At 47.2% G+C, this 21,361-nt stretch overlaps 2 protein-coding genes across 2 annotated transcripts; one reads left to right on the forward strand and one right to left on the reverse strand.

The window, feature by feature from the left end:
- Positions 1–13,064: 13,064 nt before the first annotated feature.
- On the reverse strand, positions 13,065–16,148 carry GGS22DRAFT_24838 (PLC-like phosphodiesterase). The gene is made up of 3 exons (XM_047966600.1): positions 15,968–16,148; positions 13,893–15,874; positions 13,065–13,426 (listed from the first exon to the last, which is right to left on the reverse strand). The coding sequence occupies exons 1-3, from the start codon at positions 15,977–15,979 to the stop codon at positions 13,246–13,248; spliced, it is 2,175 nt and encodes a 724-aa protein (XP_047817548.1). The 5' UTR covers positions 15,980–16,148; the 3' UTR covers positions 13,065–13,245.
- Positions 16,149–17,849: 1,701 nt separating this feature from the next.
- GGS22DRAFT_189682 (uncharacterized protein) lies at positions 17,850–18,283 on the forward strand (the record flags this gene model as incomplete). The annotated part of the gene is made up of 2 exons (XM_047964886.1): positions 17,850–17,932; positions 18,082–18,283. The coding sequence occupies 2 exons, from the start codon at positions 17,850–17,852 to the stop codon at positions 18,281–18,283; spliced, it is 285 nt and encodes a 94-aa protein (XP_047817549.1).
- Between the last annotated feature and the right edge of the window lie 3,078 nt (positions 18,284–21,361).

The following is a 21,361-nucleotide window of genomic DNA, read 5'->3' on the forward strand; positions in this document are numbered from 1 at the left end:
AGTTGTGCTATCCACGCGTCCAAACAGATCGCCAGGGCCCTGAGGCAATGGCGATCTAGGTGTCATCGATCGACCATCAGGACCGGTAGTTGCGGTGAAATCGGCATCCGGGTATTTTTTGGCTTCTCCGGGGAATTGGAAGAAGAGCCAGGCGCACTCGCCGCAGACGGGTTGCGGAAAACGTCGGTGGGGTTTAACAGTGATACAGTGATAGACGCGATGGATGGAACAGTAGTAGAATGCAGCGCCGGGGCCCGTGTTTTTGTTATGGTTGAGCTTGGATTTCGATCCGTTTGGACGAATGTAGTGACACTCTGGCATAAAACAAGACATTTTTAGCGATGATACCTTTTTTCTTCTTTTTAATTGGGGTTTAATTTCGTATATTGGAGTAACGAATGTGTAATAGTGGAAATTTTGGTATGTTAGTATAGAATAGTTGTGAAAACTGACTGAAAAAGTGAGTTAAGAGTTGGGTGATAGATGGATGAGAAGAATTTGAAGTTGTGAAACGTGAAAAAGCAATTGAACTTCACCAGAATGACACGAAATGAGGAAAGAGCTTCTACTTCAATGGAAATGGCCTGTAGTTCCTGACCTACTAAGTACCAGGTAGGTACTCTATGAAGGACCTAGCAGTAAATCATATTCTACCCAGGGTAGTCGCCATTCGACCGATATGATTAACGTCGAGAAGTCGCAACAGAATACATCATTACTTTCCGAATTAGGCAACCCATGCTCGTTCTGAGTTTCCAGTTAGGTAATATTGAATATTAAATAGCCCTACTAGAAAATTTTGTGCTGGGGGAATCTCGGTTTGCTCCTCCCTCCTATTAGAGTTGTTCATTGGAGGGAGAGTCTTCCGCATGTGACCGGCTCCGCGAGCCCCTGAATAAGCGACCCATTTCTACACACTTCAATGACTAAGTCAAGCTTCGGCAGAATTAGAAAATACATCTTACTTCTCATACCGAGGATAAATAGAATTCTTTTAACATACCACAATGTTAAAATAACCATATTATCAGTCATTTTCTCGGGAACAAGCCCTCTCCGACGTTCCCTGCTAGGTCGAGAAAATCCATCCCTCAGGCCTACACGCGCTACGCCCACAAAGGAAAAGGAGTATCTCTGTCGCATCCTACAGATACCTGAACTAATAAGAATTTGACAACATTTACGTACTTATCAAAAATATTCGCTGGGATATATGTGTGCGTCGCACGGGTGGGAAAAAAACCACGAGGTCAATGGTGTTGGTGATGGAACAGGGATGGAACCAAGGTTGGAAAGCTTGTTCGGTCCCAAACCCGGTCTATTGGAAATCAGGTACCGAGGGGGAACCTTGGAAGCGCCCGCTTGCTGCTGTGTAACGTCGGAACTTCCGATCTCAGAAATCCGAGCCAAGATTGAGAGACCGGAGCCTCATGTAACTTGCATGTACTCTTGGACGGCCTTATTGATGGGTCGTATTACCTCACCATTACCTACTCGGTAGTCGGTCATCCCCGTGGAGGTGTGTGTGTGCGTGTGGCTTGCGGTGGCACTTCCCGACGTCGAGGCCACTCACGCGCATCTCCGTCTTTGGGTAGGTGACAGGTCGACAAAAGCACTGTGTTCACTAAGTGTAATGTAACCCCCTTGAGCCTCACTCAAGCCTCGCAGGGCTGACAGGGACCAGAGAGCGAATAACATTCGAGCAGGGAGAGCCACTCGCGTTTAAGATTGATAATTACCGACGAATCATGTGAGAGGGATTCAAGCCGGTCATACTCCGGTTACTTGACCTGGTTCATCTACAGCCGGTCTGATTCGCTAAAGCTCGTGATTTTTTTATGAGAGTCGGGAGTTAGCGTGCGAATCTGACTCACGATATGAAAGATGGTCGCCGTAATGAATTTCTTGTCTCTTCAACTAGACATAGACACGTGAAAGCTAGACCTTCACGCTTCTGGGTATTGCCGCTTCTACCTGCCCTCGCTGCCTTTTTACCAGCCGATCTCGAATCTATTGCGACGCCCTCCGAGCTCCCACACCCCCCGTACCCCCCGAGAAGTAAAAAGAGAGAGAAAACATATCAAGTTGCATATTCGCGGTCCCCGGACAAGACACCGACTTTTCAAGTCAGTAAGCCAATGACTATGAAATGACGTGTACTCTCAGAGTGTACCACCCCACGACAATTTTCTTTTCGAGACGCTAGGTCTTAGTGAATTCGATAGACTATGCGTTCGACCAGGATGGTGTCATGATCGATGCATGGCGGTAACTTTTTCGAACTTGTAAAGAATGGAATTGAGAAATGATATTGCGGCATTGGCGACAAAACCCAGGACACAGACTCGAACCACGCCTATGAATCCTCAGTCAGCCGGCCACTTTCGAAGACAATCGTTGAATTGGCCAACTTACTCAAAAGAAAAAAAATATCATTTTTTCTAGGCAACGTACGTCCCACAGTATGGACAGTCTCGTCCAGGCAAGACCCAAACCTCTTGGCCCTTCCCCTGACAGGTAGGGCAACGTTTTCCAGGGGCCTTGAGGCAGAATGTTAACAGTACTCTATTCTCGTAGACAGGCAATGGCACATACGGTCCCAGACATATCAACTAGAGGGCAATCGTGCGTAGATTCAGAATGACAAGAGTGAATAAGTTGGGACTCGGAGCTGGAGTCGTGGACACGGGAGCAAGCCATTGTATATTGAAAGTGTGTTTGTGTGTGTGTGGTTGTCTCTGTCTTTGTCTTGGTCTTAAGAAGATGCTGGAATATTCTAGAAAAGAGGGGAAGTCTCTCAAAGGAACGTTGATAATTATACTCAGGAAGGGAGGGCGACGGGGTGAGCGACGAGATAAGCGTGAATAATGATGGATGATGAGGTATGCTCAAGGAGACTCAGAGTCCTACGGCCGTACTTATACTTTTCTGGTGTAATAGGTCAACGCCCGAAACAAGGGCCGAGTAAGGTGTATCGCAGGGGCAGACCAAGAAAAATAGGACAGCTCAAATGACCACGATTGCCGCGTCGAATGCGGCTGGCGTACTTAGTGCCTATGTGGGAGAAAAAAAAAGCGATGGGGTGTCTGATAGTTAGAACCTGTACGTATCCGAAGCAGCACGGAATCATGTTGCGGAATCATGTTGCGGAAGGCTCGCGGCAGAGGGGTGCTCTCTCTCCATTCGTCAGGTAGACGGATTCTAAAGCGATGTAATAATACTATCAGGTCTAATTTTGAGCAATATCCCGGCAAAAAGCACCATTGCGGTGACTGAGCCCAATGCGTCCAGCCATACTTTCGATAGGGGAGAGGTACGGTGATCTGAATTTTCTGACAAGATACAAAGCCATTAAGTGGGGTTTGATATCGAGGGCAGGAAAACGTGGGACACAAGTAGACCAGGACCTTCTTGGCACCCCGAATTGTATCTGTTTCGCCAGTGCGGATATGGCGTCAGAAGACTATTGGGCTGGTGTTAAAAGAGTAGGAAGATCGTGACTGTCAGTAAGTGTATGTTGTATGCGGGTGGTGTATGTATGTTTGAAGGGTGTGTGTGGGCCACTACGCCAGAGAAGTCTGGACATTTCAGGTCAGACAGGGCGAGTTGAAAAAGCAAAAAACAGGGATAATCTGTACCGCCAACTACGGTTGTCATCGACCGGGTTGGCGGGTACTCGGACCCGTCGGGGATTTATTTTATTCTTCTTTTTTTTCAACTTCTTTTTTGTTTTAGGGGGATCGTAAGTGGGGAGATATATATCTGGGTAGGGCAGGTAGAAGGGTAGGGAAGAGAGACAAAAGAGAACAATGAAACAAAAGGGACAAAGGTAGGTAGAACAAGACAAGGGGGGGCATAATTAGGTAAGGTGTTTTAGAAGTTACGGATTATGGGTATTTTACTACTACCTAGTAAGTTGCATGGTAAAGGGTAGGTAAAGTAAGGATGATAAATAATAGGTACTAGGTAGGTATGGTTGATATTGGGACCCCTATACTAGCCGGAGGTATGTATAGCTAGGTATGTATGATATGCATGTACGTGGTACCTTACGCAGTACATTCGGTATGCATGTAGAGGCAAATACATACATTGATATGTATAATATATAGATTGTCAACCTCTAAAATGGGTGAAAATCATCCCAGTATCCGGGGTTGCCAAGTTTGCTTGATCCAAGCGCTCGGAACCCCCCGCGCGTGAAAAAAGACATAAAGTTGCATGATGGTAATGGGACAGATCATTATCGAATTACGGGAGATGGCGACTGGGGAAAAGGAGGAAGGGAATTCAGATATCGAATGGAGGGAGATCTATATGTAATTAAGTATCATAGATTTTCTCCAAAGAGGACCCCCTTTTTAGCGTGCCTGTAACGACCTGTGCGACCATACGCTCCAGTTGAGTCTTTCCCCGAGAAAGCGCCTCCTAACGAACCTCACTAACACTAACAGGAAACAACGAACGCCAACTTTTAAACCTTCACTAATAACTTACCTATTTTTCACTTTTCACTTTTCCCGACCAACTTCAACTTTTCAACATCTTCACACCTTCTAAGTTCGTACCTCGTATAGGTGAGAGTACGTGAGATATTTCTAAATGCCCAACCTTTCGTCACTCGTTTTCCCTCGAGCAGGTTTTTTTTACATCGTTGGGCTCGAGAATGGGAATCGGAAAGCCACCAAAAAAAAAGCTCCTAGAACCTCCAGCGCCGTTGGAACCCTGATTCGATCCCATGCGCGTCACGACGCACGTTTTTTTCTCAACTCCCTGTCTCCCCTTGAATGCAAAACTAGCGTAACATAAGTAAAAAGCAGACGCCGATTCGCCGATGACCCTGTCACTCTTCCCGTACTACCGCTGCAAAATCGACGCGACTCCGTCGTTGTCGAGTATTGTTGATATCATTGCTACCCTTTGCCGGAGCTGCTCACCAAGTCTAGAGTCCCTAGAGTGATCTTGTCGTGGTGGCTTTTGGCCCCGTCCCACAGCTGACTCCTATTGCAACCAACCACGCCAAGTTTACCTCCGCAGATGGCAGGTAACAGGTAAATGACTATTTTATTCTTATCCTCAATTATTTGTTATCGTTTTTAGAAACCGTCATAGACCAAATTGGGCCGTCTTGTGTCTCGGGACTGCATTCCTTTTGTGGAGATGCGGTTGTGCTGTCTATAGTGGCAGATCTCATACGTGTTCGTCGAGAGAATAATACAATACAGAGGTGTTCAGGTTGATATCTGGTGGGAAATAACCCGATTGACGACCTTTGGAACTTCAAAATTCATTACGTTGTAAGTACGCTACAGGCATTAGGTAAGAAGCCCTCTCTCGTTGCCTAAAGGAGAAAGTCGATTAATGGGGTCCCCCCTTAGGTTTTATCACTGCCGCTAGGTACAGCTACCCTAAAGAGTCTTCGAACTCATCCCCTCGTCGTCACTCTGGTAGGGCCACTGCCTAGTTTGATCGAACGATGTCTCTGCTGACTTTATATACCTGCTCCCGTCCGACAAGGGGGGTCTATCATATGTCGCGGAGCCGACTCCTTCTGGCGTCTTCTTCTCTGTGCCTGTCACCCTCAGGGCCTCCTCACGACATGCAGAACCGGACTCGTGAGCCCCACAAAGTAACCACATGAGCTGGCATACATGAAGCCTTTCCCGGTGGATACTAGCCCATTCAACCGAGCGAGTCCCGCGAATGGTTTCTGAAGAGGTAGTATCCTTGAGCCCGGCGTATCAATCTCTCGCGTTCACGTATTCATTGGCCCCCTTCTCTTGTCCGCCCACCGACTCGCAACTTTTCTGGCTGCTAAGATCGTCCGCTTAGCCGGCGATCCACCCATATTTGACACTTCTTAGACCGCTTAGGGGAAACGTTGGGCAAGAAAATGGCAATGCATAGGCCTATCTAGATTGATTTTTCAACTAATAAAAGCAGTCAGGGAGGACGTCTTCAACTAAAAGAAGACCACTAGCCAGGGTTTTTAGAGATCGACGGCTCGGGCTTAGCTGACACGGCGGGATAGGGAGCCTCGAAGATTCGTAGTCCTTCGTCGAGGTCGCAGCATCGCTCTCACGGCGCCGCCGCCGCCAAGACCGTTCAGGGCAAACAGCGCTCGAATCTAGTGCTATGGCCAATAACCGGGGCGCTACTCTGTCGAGCTTTGGCATGTTACAAAATTGATTTTTAGCGACTCGTTCAAGAGCCGCAAACCGTATTCTCCGTGTTCACCTTCAACGCTTACTATCATGGTGGTCTCGCCATTCTGCATGCGCGACCCCGTTATTCATCATAACGGAGTTTATGCTAGCGGGGGGTCCTTGCAGGTTTCATCATATCGGATGCGCCTTTAACCCGGTATTGTGCATCGTCTGGTCGCGGTCAAAAAAAGTGACAGGTCACAACTCACCAAAATATGCCTCCCCTCTCCCCTAGACTAGCTGCAACTAGGCTTGACAAGCAATTAGTCGTGCAATTCGGCTATCGCGATATTCAAAATGGCATGCAGCAACTCTAGCGGATCCCTAATTAGGTTCCACACGCAAGACTAATCAGGTCATTGGACTTCGAAGACGTGCATCGCATCACCGCTCCCGGCTTGCCTTGAGATTCAACTTCGGGATCCTTAACACCTGTCACCTCTGTCAGCTCTTAGCGCTCAATACTCCGCTGCCGATCAGCAAAGAAAGTAAGGCTAGTGTGCTAACAACGCTACCGCAAATCAACGCGCATGCGTACACTCGCTCTCCTAACAATTCCCATCTAGCTTAAGATTAATCGTCCGATCTTTTTCGTACATTTGAAGCTCCGCTATGTCAATTCTTACGCCCAGCCGTCGGCCACGCAGTCGCAGCGGCAATGACAACATCAACAGCGGTACCAGCACCAAGCACCAAGCACCAGCAACAGCAACAGCAGCAACAACAACATTCGGAAATGCGCAGGCTCTAACATTTCGCTTACCTGCACCGGCTACCGAACGCAATGGATCGTATTGAAAATGAAAAGCAACCGAAATACATATATTTATTTATTTATTTATTTACTAGCTAATACAAAAAGACATGCCGATAAAGGCTAACCGCAAACAGACATTTCAAGGGCTCACTGATACCGGCGTGGTGCATCCTTGACGACGCCACTTGATCTGTTCACCGTCCGTGGGTTTGGGCCTTATCCCTGTTTTCCATTACAAAGGTTCGGCGACACCAAAGGGAACTTGCAGGACTACGGCGTACGGAACCACTACGCTGGGACGAATGAGACGACGATCGTGTTCCTAGTCTCGAGCATCATGCCCCACTGCCGACCTCAAGATAATAGCTACCATCTCATTGAATCGCTTCCTCAAGGGTTACCCCCTCGACTAAAAATGGACGCCTGGAACTCCCGACCAATATCATCGACTTTATCATCTCCAAGGACGTCATATCTTAATTTGTAGAGTAAGGCACGAGCTACGTGCAGCCTAACAGCTTCCAAGCATGTGACATCACTTCCAATAGGGGTATGTCTATTCCGCCATCGGCTCTTGGACACATAGACTTATTTGGCGATGGTGTTCTAGCCATTAAACCTCAGGTCATTTGCCATACCGACTCAGCTACAGCCTAGCCGACTAGGTAGTAAATATCTCCCAATGAAACCCTGACTAGGAAGCCATGACGACGAAATCGACGGATACAGCCGACATGTAGCGTTATTCTAATCCTTCCTCCTTAGACTGCGCCATAACTATTAGCGCGGCCTGCAATGACAGGTTATCGGTTGCGGCATGCGTCCAAGACAACACCCTACGTGAGAAATACGCGCTGCCAAACGGCAACTGGCTTGAGACATTGTAACACAGCAGAGAAAAAAGCGTTGAGCTTCTATGCCTTAACGGAAATTGACATACAAACAATGTGGTACCGCCTTCGGACCGGTCCTGACAGCTGTCTACCACGTTGGGTAGTGTCTCTCTTGATGACTTTCTCTTTGCAGATCTCGTCAGCCGTTAGCACGGGGTGTTGTCACGAATTAACTCATAACAGAAACTACTAACCAATACGAGGTTGGATGAAATACAGAAATTACTACCACAACACGCCATTCCGCTGTCATCGACAGAAGTCCCTACCTGCAGGATCCATTTTCAGCCATGGCAATGTTAACCTAGACCAGCTATGACATAACTCCCGTCGATATCCTTCACGATGTCTCAGCTCATATGTGCCAAGGCAGTTTGATTTGTGAAATATAAGGTCGCTTTGACATGAGGCGCTGGCCAGTGCGGTGCCGACAAGTTCAAAAGCAACGTTTTCTTTCGGTGATCAACTCCACGACAGGGACGAATGCCACGCACCGAGGCCCGCTCCCCATCTCACTCATGCCGAAATAGGCGTCAAAAAAATACTAAACCGTACCTGTCAGCTATTGCGACTGGGGGGCACCATCTCGCCCAGTGACATGACGAAAGCAATTAACCTTAAGGCTGGCCATCCCACCACTTAGCTCGGCTATTCGGTTACCGTAGCAGTCGATCAACCCTGAGAAGTCTTTAGAGTTCCCCTGGTTTCTAGAAACCAGGCCTGATACATAACAAGAAGCACCTATTGGTTACACGAAGGCTGCTGAGTGGTCGGTTCACAAGCCGACTGACGTTTACCCTCTGCCCAGATCCTCTGAGATCTCGCATCGTAACGTTGCTGCACCAGTGAGCGCGAAGTTCGACTCGCAATATGCCAGGGATAGTGATAATTCACGTCCAGCAGGCATGGGGCGGATTGGGGTCCGTCAACCAACGAAATAGCTACATATAATATGTTCACATACAGGAACGAATCACGATATAGGAATATCACATTAATGTGAAGCATATATGTAGGTACCTATGTATATGCATCTACCGAAACATGTCGATATTATACTTGCCGACTTCGAACAATTCAAACACTTCCCCAGACTCGATGCCACCCAAAACAAACGAGGGTAGGCAGTTAGTCGCAAATCGCTTAGGCAAGTATAAGCGAAATTCTTACATGCGCACAAAGAGTTGGAATTGTTGCTCGGGCAGATATGTTCTGATCAGGTGAACTACTACCGAATTAAAAGAAAAGGGGGGGAAATATCATAGAGGTGGAGCAGGCATTATGTGAGCCTCATGACGTGGAAGGACCCCGTTTCTGAACGCCTCTGTCTTTCACCGAAATGGGGGCGGCCCGCCACACGGAAAGGGTCTCCTTGTCGTCGCTCCCATGCATTTACACACTGGCACGAACAAGGAGGACCCTTGATTCAAGAAGCATAACCAACAGCCATCCCCCTATATCGAAGGCCGCCTAGGCCTTCTTGATCTATGAGGCATTCGTGGACATAGCTAAGCTAAGCTGTCGACTATGGATTAAGCTAGCGGCAATGGAAACGCCCCAACGAACGCCAGGTCTCATCTGCACCTGCTTGTTTGCCTACCTACCTACCTAGTACCTAGCGCTGCCCGTACTACCTGACGAATGACATCTTCCCAATATGAACCCATAGCTTAATTCCGACTTCATAGGGGAAGAAGAAATATGCAAGAAAAACCAAGAGACTGCGAAAAAAAAAGCAAAGCGATTACTAATCGGCCCAAGCATGGGTAGGTACTAGGGTTCTGCATTATACGTATAATGAGGGCACTATACGGTATAATATTATACACCCCACATTATACCATTATACCCATACTAAAGGTGTATAATAAACGGTATAATGTGGTATCGAGGCCAAAAACTTCCACTAATCGACGATTTTCTCCCTTTTCTAATACATACGATGCCTCAATTGATCAAAGGATATCTATTAAGTACGATCTCTAATTCAGTTCTTTCTGAACGCGCTTTCTGGGCGCAGAATTACTATATACAGGACTTTCCAAGTGATCGACAAGATTAGATCAAAACTAACAAGCTAGGTAGGTACCTACGTACAAACGCGCCTTCTAAATCTCTTTGAATTCTACCGATGAATAAATCGATCGCATGGAATAAGAAAGCTATAGACAATTACTAGATCACTTGAGAATTGAATAGGGTTGTTTCAGATTTGTATCTATTTTTTTCGAGGTTGTATAATTTCTTTAATAATTAGGGTGGTTGATTGAAACATTTGAAGCTATTTTGAAATAAAATTGTATGTGATATATGAATAACCCCTGTATATGTGGAGTATATATGGGGCCGAAAGGTTTCTCCGTTCCGTTATACGTATAATAGAATCATTATGCGGTATTGGTATAATACATTATGCGCATTATGCAATTTTGCATTATACATTGCAGAACGCTAGTAGGTACGGTACCTACAGCGATAGTATCTACTGTACCTCTCGTCTATTCTTCCCGTCCTACCACCCTCTCTTGCAGGGTAAGGGTTCTAACGGTCGACGGGTGCACCCGTCGTCTCAGCCATCCCTTGTATGAGACGGTGAATTCAGATTCGGATACGAATGGAGTAGTCCAGCGATGTCCTAAGTATCCGGATACAATGTGGATGCGCATGGGGTTAGCCTCACCAGCTAAACTTTCTAGAAATGCACCACAATTAATATCATCGGATATCTATATCTAGAGCTGATATACTGAGATCTATAACTTCAACGCTGGATTCGACTATCGAGTACCTAACACGATGAGCTAGATCTACGCGCACGTAGAACAACCGGGTCGTGCATCTCACTCCCCCGGTATCACGGAGGGAAATGCAAGAAGCGTGATAAGTAGCGAGCCGTAAGTTGTTTTGATACTTAGGAGCTCCAAGAACCTTATGTGAAAAATTGGATTTATCAAATTTGTTCACATATTCCGGAATCATCTCCTATACGTCATAGATGTATTGAATTTACCTGGAACTTGTTAAGGTGGACTGTGTGACGGGAATTGATTTAGTTCTTTGAGCCAAAACTTCTCACCCATTCAACAATATGGCAAATGCCTGGTAGTACTCTTACTCAAACAAGGCTTCTTGGAGCCGATAATCGCACTTGCGGTCGAGACACTCAGCTGGGCCGGCCACGTGGTCAGGTGGTAATCACAAACTGTCCATATACTGCATATTATGAACGCCATTTGCCACCCCGTTCGTACAAATCCTGAAATCTCGAATCCGGGAAACTTGATTTCATACACCATCGATTAAGTCAACTACATACGGCGACAGCGATATCTACGAACCCCCCACCATAAGCTAGACTCGTCGAGCCTCGAAACTAAGTCGTACGTACGTCTATAGATTGATCTGGGCTCCTTTCCCTGCCCATCATTCTCTTCACTTTCACCATCTTACTACCGCAACCCATCACTAGTATCGTTAGTAGTCAAATCAACGTCAACTAAGCTCATCAACTAGCACGTTCCCGTAACACATACACATGGATCCCATGTTTCCTCGGCCGTCCTCGTACGATATCTGCGTAAGGCCCGTATGAAAATGCGATCCAGCATCGATATCTCACCCACCTAGTCGTCGATCTAATCACAACTCAGAATCTTGAAAATCTGCCCAGGTATCTACCTATCTACCTAGGTACTAGGTTCATCGGGCATCTATCTACACACCCGATCATGCACTCCTTTCTACGGCAGGGGAGGATTCATCAGAAAAAGAATCGATGCTGACGAGGTCAGCACGACCCGATACCCAGACGCGTCCAGGGATCCCGAGATCGAAGTGTCGATATGGCGTGACAATTGCAGTACGTGCGTACCTATGTTACGGATAAGTTACTAGGAACCTAAACTTTGAAGAATGGGAGAGAGGAAGGCCAAAAACAGCGCGCGAGCCTAGAATACCGTCGCCTTCACCCCCTATGACGAGATGGCAAAACCTAGTAGGTAATTCTGGCAATCGACCCCGAGCCCTGGCCTTGGATGGGCATCTACGCTAGAGGCGTGCAAAGTCCTACATGCTTATGCATGCATACCCCATACTCGATCTCGAAACAACCCAGTCAGTCAGTCAGTTTAGGTAGTCAGAATATAGTCCATGTATCCAGAGAAAAATAGCACAAAAGCGTTTATACGCCAATAACAGCAACATGTTCTACAGAATCGCATGATCGCAAAGTCGTCTAAGCTGTCTTGAGTATGCCGAGCGTGCCATGTACTCCCCAGGTATCTAGTATCTAGATAGTTGAGGCAGATAGACTCGACGAAACACAGAACATGGAACACGAAACACAAAACAAGCATAGAGATAGGCAACTAGTGCCCTCCAAGCTGACGAAGCTGAGGCGACGATTCCCGGATCACGTAGCACGCATGACGTAGCAGGCGCATGTTCTGGAAGAGGCTCTGTAGCGATTCTTATCTCAGGTATCTACCGATTTCCTCCTATCGAATCTATTACTACCGCTCCCTTCCATTCATTGCTTATCTCTCCCTCGCTCCAAGTGTCGCCCTCCCTCCTGCTCATCTTCCTCCTCATCCTCCGCGAAGTAACGAGAGCTAAGCCAACCTAACCATCTGTCCCGCCGGGTCTGGTCTGGTCTGTCGATATGACACGAGCCAACCCGAGACGGGACGCATCAAACCAAACGATAAAAGAACATGGTTTCGTTGTTCCGGGTATCCCTATCATGCGATGATAAATACTTCAAAAAAATCAGATCTAAAAAAAATCCCGGGCTTAGAAAAAGGAATTATCCAAATACTGCCGATGCGATGCGACTCCTATCAGACAGAAATGACTGACGAAGAGAAAAAAAAAAAAAGAGCGCGAAGAATCCTTGCGGTCATACGTGAGAAAAAAAAAATCAAAAAAGTCTCATCTGATAATGCTGGCTCCTTTCCCTTTCGCAGCATCCGGACTGTAGCTGCTGTACGCCTGACAAACCATATCCTAGTCCTGTTACACCCGAGATAGAAGAGAAAGAAAAAAAATATGCCGATCAGAATAAATGTTGTGATGCCCAACCCGTGTTTTCCCCATGGCAATCAGCCACAGATTTTTCGCCGGTTGTCCATTCCCCCTGGTTTTTTTTTTTTGATACATGGTTCATTGAGTGGTCGTTGTGATTAGGTAGGTAGGTGAGGGGTGGCTTTTGGGCTCGGGAATAGAGCAACGGGATGTTGTGAGAGAAAGGAAAAATATGACTCGTGGTCTTTGGTGATGCGGTCGCACGCGGCCAGCGGCCGTGAGCCGCCAGGCTTATAACCCGCCCGTCAGTGCTGAGCACGACTGTTTGGCTATAACCTCCGACTTCGCTCATCCACGCGAAACGGGGTCAACGATGGAAGTTTTTAACTACACGGATGAGGAGAACTCCCTGGGTCTTGTTTCCACTAGCGTCGAAAAGGCGAACAAAGCGGTAACCCGTCGCTAATCGATCAAGACGGATGCATGCCCAGCCAGCGGAAGGGTCGCGGAGTGATACGAGCCGCGGCGCATCGTCTTCGACTTTGAACCTAGATAGAATATTCGTAAGCTAGGATTCGTGGACAAATCGGGATCTTCAGGAACGCCCCAAGATATGACAGACTATGAGAGGACCCGCAAATGTTACACGACCGATAAACAAGACGCGAATATGGGCAATTGGAGATGGGAAATCTGAGCCAAAGCTGGAAACCGGGAGCTGAAAAGGCTCGGTCCGTTCCCGTGAAGAACCATTAAGAACTGTTGGTAAGCTGTCATATATCACTTTCTCATTTCCGTTGCTCAACGGCTGGTTGCATATGCAGGTTCAGCCGCCGGCTCGTCCCCGGCTCGGAACAAGTCGTTCGTTGGCTGTTGGCTGTATGAACTGAATTATGAAAACCCGACCGCTTGGTTACGGGTATGTAAGCGCCCTTCCGGCGGGAGGTTGTAGTGAAGGAAATTAGAAGAAAATGTAGAATGTAAGAGGAAAAAGAAGCGTGGTAAAATCCTTACCTGACAAAGCTGAGCTCTTCAATGACCTTTTGGACACCCATGAATTGAAGATCGTTTTTGACAGAACTGAAGTCTGGGTGATCCGACTTTCCAGCCGCAGTTTTCTGCTTATAGTCGCATTCCCGCGCTTTACTGGTTCCTTCAAGGAACGATCCAAGTCGTTCTTCCGCTTTTTCAACATGTAATTCACACTTCACCAGAGGCCTCAAGGATCTAGAGTTGCTGCTATCAATACCCTCGGGTAGTGGAATATGCTGGCCGGCGAGTATCGTAATCATGAGATCCAGGGAAGTGTGGTGAGGAAGATCAGCCTCCTGACCCGGCCACACGTCTTCGCTGCGATAACCCGGTGGCTTTAGCACCCATCCGTGTTCACCCGAAAACATAGCTTCGTTGAGCATCATGCCCTCATCCCAAGATTGCCAATTCATAGCCACCATCTGTACACCTTTGCGCCAAAATTGTGTGGGGTCGGGATTAGATGAGTCCCAACGGAGGCCCTTGGGATAAGCACGCATGAAATAATGGCGATTATGGGAAAATAGCTCATGGTGTTTTGAAACCACGAGCTCTAATATCTTATTCTCGCTTATTGAGAAGATGTGCGAAGGACTTTTGGCAGCAGGCGACTCGAAGTTCGTAAAGTGCTCGCTGTGGGTGTATATAGCAAGAGAGCTTAGACTTTCGCATATAGGCACTTTTGGCTTTTTTGCGCCGTTGGGGAGGACAGGCCTATCGTCTTCTGATCCAGATGCCTCGTCGTCAATTGTCTGGTTCGGAGCCAACGTTGACATGGTTCCCGGATCTAACGATGAAGATGCCTTTTTGACTTTGATGAGTATCTTGTTGCGCAATTCCTCTAACTTTGGCATCACGCCGTTTGGACAGGTTTCGTGATGCTTGTCGATCAACACGCCCGCCCACTCCTCCTTCATGATCTTTACCATAGCTTCCTGTTGCTCTTGGTCGGCATGTACTTCTAGGCTCACAATGATGGGTAAGCTGTTTGTCTCGAAGCCAACTTCGCGAATTGCTCTGCACACTTCACGGAACCCGACAGGTGCAGTGAATGTATAGCCATGCATCACAATTGGTTCATCTGGGGGTAATGATGGTCTGGACCGTAAGGACGAACGTTCCCCTTCGAGCTCACGAGAGAGAGCAGCGGGATCGAGGCTACCACCGATCTCACGACTAAAGGGTGGTGGTGATAATTCAGATTTGCTGCATCTAGGACTGTGGCTGTGGACTTTCTCAACACCTAGCTTTTGTCGCGTCTTCTCGATTGTCTCCTCTACCGTTCCCTTAAGATGAGCAGCTGCAGTATGCAAACTTCCGCCGGAAAGGTGACGAACGTGTTCGAATCTCGAAACCGGTTTCAAAGATGCATCTCGTGGATGGTCCGGCGTCGAGCTTTGTGAATCGCCATTCCACACATCAATCTCTATACATCGACATCCTCTTCTCAAGACGCGCCTGTATGCGTCTGCTGTACTTCGGCCGGCCAATTGATTACCAGATAAATATGTGTTGTGGCTACTGCTAATGAAATAGTTGCTAATAGGTTTCGATAGGTCCTTGATTTCAGGGGACGCGGGCTTCTCTGCTTCAAGGCTAAACTGGAGCCACCATACTTCAAGAAATCTCTCAAAATTATACCTTTCTTCTGTTAAAGCCTCTAATGTCGGATTAGTATCGCCTTGTACACCCTCGAGGAAGTTCGCAAACGCAACACGGGATAGGGTCGGTTCTCCTCGACGTATTGAATCGTATAATTTTCGGAAATGTCGTTGGATGGCAGCGCTAAGGTAAACCTCCTTTCCACCTTGGAAATGTACGACGGTCGGCGCGACAAAAGAAGCCAAGGCAATTGCTCGTTTAAGAGCCTTAATCGAATTGGTTCCAAGTTCGGCATTCAAGGTAAGGCGGCGACGCATCGAGTTGGTGTGCCTCGGGATCGCATCGGTCGGTCGTTTCCGCATCTTTGATGTGTTTATCAGCATTTGTCTGCAAAGCTCGTATTCGAATATGACGTAAATAAGGAAATCCTGCGTCAAGTTATGATGTCAACTTACAGTGAAACACATCGGGTCAAATAACAGTGAATTGATTAATGTCTTTCCAAAATTCCAAAAATCCAGAGTTACAAGTTCTGCTATCTCGGTTGTGCTCCCACTGAGCAAGAGAGGGGGTCGTTAAAGACCATTAGGGGTGGGAGGTTCGTCGCCCGTCAGAAAGGGCTTCGAAATAGTGATCCGCGTTCCAACTAATATAGGTAGAGTAAGATGATGATGGGTTTGTAGAGTGGGATTGTTACGGGTATGAGTTGATGAATAGATATAATGATGACGGATTCGAGTAACTAAGGGATAGGATATGTATGCATGAGAGAGTAGGACGAAGGAGGGATTGTGAAATGAAGAGAAATGCAAAAATTAAAGGGTCCAGGTTCAAGTTATTGTCTCTTCCAGTTCAGCTACGGGCATGGGTGTAGCCTCATCCCAGTTAGAAGCACCAGCCGGGACCCCCGCTACTTAGCAGCTTCTGAGAGGCTAGAACAAAGCCAATCCAACCGTTTTAAGGCGAGCAGATCCCTGAAAAAAACAAGCTACCATTCGTAGGGCTGGTACCGCTTGACCGGGTCCTGCGTGTCTTGGTTTGTCCACCACCCCAAGAGATCTAGTACGTAATAAGAGCAAGACACACGCTCGGAATATGGGGTCTTTTGCACTTTGGGTCCTGGATACCTTAAAAGTGCTTTAAAGTCCTCCAAGAAACGAAAGATAAGAAGGGTGAGAGGGGGCAAAGGAATCGATTAGGTCTTGGTCAACCCTACTAGAGAGAAGAGACCCAGACCGCTACTGTCGAAAGGGTTTAGGTCAGCCGTGCCGCGGATTGTAGACCGTTAGGGGGCGGAGTATTCTCGACTCATTATCAATTATTGGCCCCCAATTGATGACTGACAGCTGGAGATGGCAGAGTGGGCATGCAAGTCAATGGTGTTTTAATGGTCGATCGACACCATTCTCCACTCATTGCCACGATGCCATTTGCTCGTTCGATGTTCGAAGACAGCTGAAATGTAAGATACAACTCTATGCAAGGTATGAATACCTAGGTAGTATGATTAATTCTTTTGAGAAGTTTTGACGGCTTCATCGGAATTGGTTTGACAAATTCGACAGATTCGACATGTCATCTCATGTCGAACGGACAAACTCCGAAGTAGAGAAGAAACAAAGTTGTAGAAAGTATCGCATGGTAAGACAATGCGAGGCTCAAGTTGCATATTGTGCATCAATAGGTCGCAAGGTAGAATTGGATGGAATGGGATCCTGGAATGCCATGATGTTTATCCAACGCTGCGCCTCTTTCTCGGTATTTCAACAGTGGTGGTACGGGACTGTTAAAGATTTTGATAGGACGGGGTTAGAGGTAGTATGTAAGCCTAGGGCTTTGTAAAGTTGCGCTGTGCTTGCAGAAAAAGAACCTTGGAAGTCGCAGTGCAGCACGGCGCAGGAAGGAGACACTACTACTAGCTAGTATGACTGCAGTTAGTATGAGTAAAGAGCGTAAAGAACGACCGACACGTGAAATCGGCGGTTAAAAAGGGGGGTTATCTCGTCCGACATAACACCCGTTTCCGGCAATAGCCACAAGGCTATAGACCGAAAATCAACGTCACTACCTAAATAAGACGAAACCCCAACTTTCGACCAAACTTCAAACAAATTTGGAAGTTGCCCAACTTTCAACTTTCGCTCAGCCACGTCTAATCGCACACTACCCGCACACTACCCGCACATTACTCCCCAGGCTGTGCTAAGTCTTCTGTATGAGTTGGCAAATGAAAACGATCCCATCGTCCATTTCACCTAGGTATTAAAACAACGAATCGGCGCTACTTCGAAACGGTGACCATCAAGTGGCCAGGTCAGCGTAGGAAAGCGACCGGCCATGTCACACAAAGCGCGCACGGATTGCGAGGCAGAGGTGCGATCGTGGGGTTTTCCTCACGTTTTTACCTGGACGGACGGCCCGTATGTTTCGACATATGTAGTACCCTGCCCCCATCTACCCGCTTACTACCCGATCTAGCCCCAGATCTACTTTGCCTAAGGCGATGGGATGAAGCCTGACGAGAAGAACGGGGTTTGAAAACGAGATGACTAACTTGTACTTACGACAGCAACGCCCACTATAAACCACATTCTCATGCTGGTTTGACAACGCATCTGATCATCGCCGGTCAACTGACTATCACGTACCCTAAAGATCCCAAGCCCGAGAAGACGACGTATATCGTCGGCGACCGCATCGACGTCGATGCTGGCCGCGTCCATGAGGTGTGGATAGGAGACGAGGGTTGTACTTACGTTATTGGAGAGTGATTTGCCTACAGCGACAACCCGGCGATATGTAAGGTAGTAAAAAATCATTCAGGCTCCCGGAGCAAATGTGCCCAGGTAGTTTTCGCCTCCCTATCGGTCAGGCTATGAGATATGGGTATATGGTCACTCTTCAACCAGTACTCACGTAGCACACACCTACTGGATTGCTATCAGCCTAGGCTACCTGGCTACCTAGGTGAGCAATTGTCCTTTTCCATTTACATCATCGGTGACAGTTGTCAATTATCATAAGAAACCCGTGCCAAGCTGCAAGGGAGGCAATATCAACTGCTAGTCCCGGGGGATAATAAGCAGCCACAGCTGTAAATGATGGTGGCTAACGCGGGGGGAGCCACCCCAGGACATCTATTATCTTCCCCTAAAAGCTCAACAATACTAAGGTGCGATCCAGAGCAATAAGCCCGCGAAATTAAAATATGAAATTCGCACCTAATAATTCAAACCGTATTCGACTTTTGTGGTGGCAGTGTTTTTTATGTGAAACTTGCTTTTAGGCATCGCCAGGTTCGCCACCGATTAGCCTGTGCCTGTTCATGTTCTCGTGTCATTGGGATATGACGACAAAACGCCCAGCTCAGATGAATTTGTAAACGAGAGCTCTGCGATTAAAAGTGCGGTAAGATTACCCCAGTCCGCTGAAAATGATCATCACCTAAGTTCGTGGTCCTAAGACATGCTTGTGAGACATACCTATTACTTCATCCACCTAAGCTGCTAAGGTAAGGAACGCGGAACTTGGTTCCAGGCTAGTTAACACGTCATCTTTGGTGAGAAGTTAATGCTATTCTAATCATGTTTGAAAGGAGAGTGGGAAGCCTCTGATTGAGTGTCAGCAATAGTTGGCTTGCTGGTCTTGCCGTTCAAGATGAGGGCGATTCGGAACCCGATAAGATCGAGGGTTCGTGAACACCATGTCTAGCGGATCGGGTCATGCCGAGGTTCGCCAAGATTATTAAATCTAGGTAGGGGATCAAGCAAACTTCAGATCGAATATTATGGTGGATTCTCCAATGTTCTTGGCTTCATGGTTTTGGGTCCCATATAGATAGCTTGCCAGGTAATGATCTTGTCCTAATGTACCAACACGTTACGGGATGACATAGATAAGGAGCGAAGGGATATGTTTGCTAAGTGGTTGCTGCAAGCTCTGAGTCGCAGTGTAACATCGATCTTGAGGAGGTTCTGTGTCACGATGTTACCAACTGGTAAGTTCAGATGTCTCACATGCTGAATCTGTGGGTTGGCAGTTTGCGATATGTCGCGGGGTTAGGTAGGACATGAATGGTCTTGGATACCTCAATTTCGCATATTTGCTCAGGTTATCGGAAGCTGTTGCTCGATGGCGGCTGCTGGGTAACAGAATATCTGTCTACTTTGGGAGACGCCTACATTTGGTGTTGTCGTCCAGCATTGACTTATTCCCAATGCGTCGTGACATATGTAAACGATAGGAAAGAATCGAGTTTGGAAAGCCGAGGTTTGTGGGAGTCTCTCATATACTATGCTCGCTCATCCTCATTCCCCAGACCGGGCTTGATAGTTGAATTAACCTTAACTATCCCCCACGTGTGTTCCTGCACCTTCGTTTGTTTGATAAACTCGAATTAATATAGTCAATGAGCCGCATACTTCTCTTGTGGGGTTTCATCAAAGCTTGCGTAAGACCATGCGTGGAGCAATGCAGTGGCACAACAGTAGAATGGATGACTGCAAGTGAGGATGAAGAATGTAGTGATCATCGATCTGCGCCAAGGGTCTAATCGTGTGTTTCGTGCACTTTCAGCTGCACATTATTGATGGTGTCAGGCGGGAGGTTTATATGGCCTTTCGCTATCTGATGGAGGGAGGATTGAAATCGAGTTATCTTCTCGCGTCGGCATCAACATTGAGTTGGGGATATCCTGACCGCCTTCGACAGATGTCTAGGCCCGCAGATCCTGCAGAGACCAAAGAAAAGCACCCCACGGCTATCAATGGTTTGTAAGTCTTGCGTCAGTTGTAGCAAACCACAACTGCATATATGAAACACATGGCGGTCGAATACAGAAGGCGGTGACGAATATTTGCCATCGCCGGTCAATCGGCATATGTAATTCGTCGGCAGGAGGTGAGGCTTCGGGAGCTCGACACCGAATCAATCCGCCGTGATATCTGTACAGAGTATTTTCTAACTGGGATGAGAGTGAGTGGGGTGGAATTACGACTACGACGTTACGGGATCGAGCTCCCTATCACCTCATTCGCTAAAGGGGATTCTACGTGGACTGATGACTTGATTGATCGAGAAGAAAATGTTTCTGATTGGTAAAACACTCCCTATGTTTTGTAAACGCGTGGCGCGTTAGAACCTAATGAGTGACGTCCTCTAGGCATATATGATATACCTAGTATCATCAGCGGCCTTTGAATGACTTGATATCACAACATCTGGGGAGTAATATCGGAAGGGCTAGAAAAAGAAGGTGTTCATTTGATGAAGTAACATTGGTTGGATGAGACAATTAAGACATTACCATTACCTAGGTACCGTAACCGCGTAGGTCAAATTGGTCAAATTGAGGATTCGGCTCTGGAAGAACAGAAATCAAGGCCGGAGTAGTTGCAGCGGTAATCCCTGGTAATAACCCTTGTAATATTCCTTCCCCGGCATTGTGGATGGTCTTGGTTCCGCACTGCAAGATGCAGCACCAACCGCAGCTGTGCTGTTCTGGCCTTTATTCTCGTAGCTGCGTTGGTGCTAGATATGTATGTTGATATAAACAAGAAAGATCTACCTAGAATGGCTTCAAGCTAGTTCGAGGACGCGTATGTTTGTATATTTATGATGATAGTATGATGGCCGGGACGGGGTACCGTATCTGCGTATGTGTAGTTCACCGTAGTTGTAGGTGTAAGAGTTACATAACTGACAGGACTGCGAGAGTAGCTGGTAGCTGGTATTAGCTGATAGCTGCAAGAGTTCGGCCTCATTCTCGATCCTTTTAATCTTTGGAATCGGAAGTGGCGGGATTAAACTCTGTACTTCCGAGATATGGACTGAACTGGTTGATGGAGGAC

The sequence above is a fragment of the Annulohypoxylon maeteangense genome (genome assembly GCF_022496945.1).
Source record: "Annulohypoxylon maeteangense strain CBS 123835 unplaced genomic scaffold GGS22scaffold_11, whole genome shotgun sequence".
NCBI classification, from domain to species: Eukaryota; Fungi; Ascomycota; class Sordariomycetes; order Xylariales; family Hypoxylaceae; genus Annulohypoxylon; species Annulohypoxylon maeteangense.